General features: G+C 31.8%; 1 protein-coding gene across 1 annotated transcript; it reads right to left on the bottom strand.

Moving 5' to 3' along the window:
* Positions 1 to 247: 247 nt before the first annotated feature.
* LOC105226681 (uncharacterized) lies at positions 248 to 2,722 on the bottom strand. The gene is made up of 4 exons (XM_011205682.2): positions 2,590 to 2,722; positions 2,334 to 2,428; positions 2,135 to 2,270; positions 248 to 469 (listed from the first exon to the last, which is right to left on the bottom strand). Exons 1-4 carry the CDS (start codon positions 2,714 to 2,716, stop codon positions 366 to 368), a joined length of 462 nt encoding a protein of 153 aa, XP_011203984.1. The 5' UTR covers positions 2,717 to 2,722; the 3' UTR covers positions 248 to 365.
* Positions 2,723 to 4,387: the final 1,665 nt, after the last annotated feature.

Raw genomic sequence — 4,387 nt, forward strand, 5'->3', positions numbered from 1 at the left:
GCGGGATTACTGCTCGTTTGACAAGGCAATCGTGGGTAAGACACTGCGTATGAGCAATATGCATACATGCATTGAGTAGTATGTATACAAGCAGCAGAGTTTGTTTTATAGATTTGTGGTTGAAATTGAATATGTTTTGATATGATTTATGTTAAGCTTTCAATTTCTGAGGTGAGAAGGTAATTGTGTATTTATTAGTTTATTTATTTCTTATAAATACTTAATGGTATAAAACTCAAGAGGGAGGATTAGAGTTAAGGCACGGTTATGACTTTTTCTATAATTTTTAAAATTTAATTCTCGTTTAAGTTTTAAAATTTTTTTTCTCCTCTTCAATTGATGTAAAATACAGTTTTTATCGCAGCTTATTCGCTTACAGATCCATTTCGCTGCAAAACTTGCTCAGGATTGAGTTCATCAAATTCTTTAGAGTATCTATAAACAAAGTACATGCAACCAGCAAACACAACTGCAACAGTAAAAAAATATAAAATATTTTTATAAAATATAAATGTATTTGAAATTAAAAAAATCCTCAAATAGAACCAGCAGCCCAGCGGAGTCTCTAGAAAAATCGAAGGATAGATATACCTAGCTAAAAATTTTTTCTGCAAAGAGCTGCGACCTTTAAACTTTTTTTTGTGCATCTAAATTGAATGATTAGTATTTTTTTTTTTTATTTGAGGACTTCGATTTTAAAATTAAAAGGTTGCCACTTAATTGCAGATTTAAAAAAATTAAAAAAAAAAACAAATAACTTCACTTAAAAAAAATTAAATTATAGAGGTGTAAGGACGTTTGGTGTTAAAATTTTTTACAATAGAGTTGCCACCTTTTAAAAAAATATTATTCGTACTCAACTGAAAATATAAACTAAATGTTACGAAATGGCTTTTTAAATATGGATTTTAAAGCCTTACTATTATTATCGAATAAAGTTGCCACCATTTTTTATCTAAGTATATTAAAATAAAATCAGTAGAAAACGAGCCATATTGACTTGTGAGTTTTTTTTATATCTAATTGTGTCTATGTTAAAACGAAAATCTTGCTTAGTGTTAAATTTTTTTTGCAAGAGAGATGCCACATTTTTCAAAAATGTTGATACTTAACTGAAAATGTAAACTAACTATCGTAAAATATATAACCTTATAAGCTTAGTATTAATATTGAACATGGTTGCCACCTTTTCAAATTGTTTATGCAAGTAAAGTGGTTCAATTAATATAATTTATATTCGGGTATCAAACTAAAATCACTTATGAAAGATTTCGTTCACGGATAAATTTTAAAAGTGTTGCCACCTGCTCATTTTTTTAGTATATTAAATTTTAAAAATACATAGAATACATTATATTAAGGAAAACTGAAAATTAAAAATTTTTCGAAGGATTTCTCTCAGAGATACTTGGCGAAGGGTTGCCTATATTATTGCTTTATAATTAATTTAAGCCCATAAAATAAAAGCATTAGAATATCAAACTGGTCGGCCTTAAGATAAACACTAGATAGATAGAATTCTTTTCTTTAGAGTTGCCAGAAGCTGTTTTTCAAACCAATAAAAATATTAAAAAAAAAAACACTGGGCACCAAAATTAAAGAGGCTTAGGAAATATTTTTCTACAAAATATTTTGACAAAGAGTTGCCACCTGTTTAATTTTTTTATTCAAACATGAAAATATGACAATTTGGCCAAAATGAGCAAGGAAATATGAATTTTGATCACAGATAAAATATTAAAGAGTTGCCACCTGTTTGGGATGTATAATTTAAAGTAATTTAGTGGGCATAAATAATATTCGCAACAAAACGAAAGTATTTGACAAATATTTAACATAAACAAAAGTCGAGTTTCATGCTCACATTAGGGTGGGTTGAAAAAAATTAAAATTGGACGCCAAAAAGGAACTTATCTATCTAATAATTAAGGAAAATTAGCACAATGTAAGGCGATGGATCTTCTCGTTACATTTAAGAGCTCATACTTGCATAAGTTTTTGTAGAGATGTCTAAGAACAGATTTCTCAGCATACTAAGCAAAAGAAATAATTCGTTGTTTTGACCCACCCTAACCCACATACAACATTATGCTCTCACTTCTTATGTCAGCCACTGCTGTCTTTTGCGACTCACCTGTAGTACATAAATTGAATACCATAAGCATATGAAATTCAACGGTGACGAATAGAAAAAGGCAATGAAAGAATAAATCACCCACAATGAAGCACACAATAACGGCGAAAGCTGGCGAAAAGAAAGCGTATAAACTCTAAAAAAAAAGGGTAAAATTATCAGATGTTTATAACGGTTGTCATACATAGAGTCACATCACCTCACAGATTCCAGCGAAGAGAAAGAAACCCGCCATGAAAGCGGTCAAATTAGAGAGGAACGTGACCCATAAATATGTTGTTGGATGACCATAAGCTGTAATTAGCAATGAAACAAACACCTTTTTTATTCATCCTAGCTTTAGAAAACTTTTTCTACTTTTTAATATTTCGCTGATTTTACTTCCAGTTATTAGCAAGATTTTCTGATTTTTCCACATTAATATTTCTTTCTTTCGAAAAATCGTTTATACCCACCGCTTTGCTGCACTTTTAGCTGATAGTAACGTGGATGTTGATCAAGCGCAAAGAAGGACATAAAGAAAGTTTTTGCGCAAAACAGTAAGGCTATGCCGATCGCGATAAATTTGTCGCCACGAAACATTTTCGTATTTACTTTCTATTTTTTTTCCATTAAATAACGAATGCCAAAATGACATAAAAAGGTTACAGGGTAACACCGGTTAACAGAAAATTCATATAAAGCTTTAAGCTTTTTGTAAAAGGTGATCCATTTTTATGAAAGGTGATCCATTTTGAGGGAAGCTACAGAAAGTTCAAATTAAATGTTCTACAAATACCAGGTTTTCTGAGATATCCCACCTTTTTCACAGAAGCAAAAAGCTGTAGCGCCACTGCAGGAGATTGCCGAGCAAACTATTACAGCAGCTGATTGGGATTCACGCTGAGCCCTTGGGCTAACATTTCATACGTCTTTTAAAGCTTTTCATTGATTCTGTCGGTTTGCTTATCAAAAACTTCTTCGAAATTGAAATTTTTTCTCTGTAAGAGGGATACTTTCTAACCGTTGCCAGCGCGCCACTGAAGAAGCCGCTTGCATCTGTTTGAGCCTACTTTGTTTCAAGTGCCTTGTCAAAAGTTGACCAGTTGACCGACGGTAGGAGATTAACGAGTTAATCGCCCGACTAAGTTTTGACAATGATCTAGTCGATAAGTCTGCTTCCCCCTTCTAAGTGAATTTCTGCGAACAGTTTTTATGACTGAATTGGTTCGAGATGTAAGCTCATAAGGCGTAAAAGCCTTACATTTGAGTAATGTCAAGTTCAATATTTGTTCTTTTATTTCCTACTGGGACGCATGCTGTCAAATTTTGTTACCTATACATAGAAATATATACACGGAGGCATAAATAAATTGCTATTTTCATTCAAATGCACATACTCGTGAATATCCTTACCAAACAAAAACCAAAAGTTTTCATATATTCTGCAAACCTTTTAAACTTTAATACTCAGTTTAGAATAACAAAGTTTTTGTCTTCACGCTTGGCAGCCTTCAACGTGTGTTATTTCTAGTTTTTGTTCAATTTTAAATGAATTTGGTTGAAAGTTTGTATGAGAAGTAGTTATCAATGCACTCTCAGGTATACTTATTTTCGTTATTCTAAATTAAAAATTCAGTTTTCCATTTGTTTATAAACAAAGTTGTTTGTACATGCTTTGGTAAGAAATATACAATGAAGATTTTTCGAAAACAATTTGAGAGATTTTTTATTCACAGAACTGAAAATGCAACTCTGTTTGTAAGGGGTTATTTTTTGCAGGACACTTGCTATTCATTTTCGTAAATTACAGAGTATTCTGTTGCACTCAAAAATGCCATAGCAATCGCTGTTGTCAGAATAAGGAGAAGGCCTCTTTTAAGCTATTAAAATATAATTGGCATCACGTGAAATCTGGCAACATTTTTCTCTTATTCCATTTTTTTCACATTGAAGTTAGAGTTATTTAAGAATCCACTGTATTCTCCGGATCTGTTAACTAGCCACTTGTTATGGTTCTCGGGCTAGAAGAAAAATTACGATAATGAAATTTGTTGGCAATTATCAAAAGCCAAAGTAGAATCCAGCTAAGAGAGAACAGTTAACATTTCATCAACATTTGAAGCGTTGTTTATGAGACAAGGTTGGTTAGGCGAGAAAAATTGTTTGAAACTATATTATCTCAGAAAGATGCAGCAAAATATCGACCTCCGCATTAATTTTGTTTGTTCTAAAGCTCTGAAGAACCAATCGTCATATGAATGGGTTTCGAAG

This window comes from Bactrocera dorsalis, chromosome 3 (genome assembly GCF_023373825.1).
Source record: "Bactrocera dorsalis isolate Fly_Bdor chromosome 3, ASM2337382v1, whole genome shotgun sequence".
Taxonomy (NCBI): domain Eukaryota; kingdom Metazoa; phylum Arthropoda; class Insecta; order Diptera; family Tephritidae; genus Bactrocera; species Bactrocera dorsalis.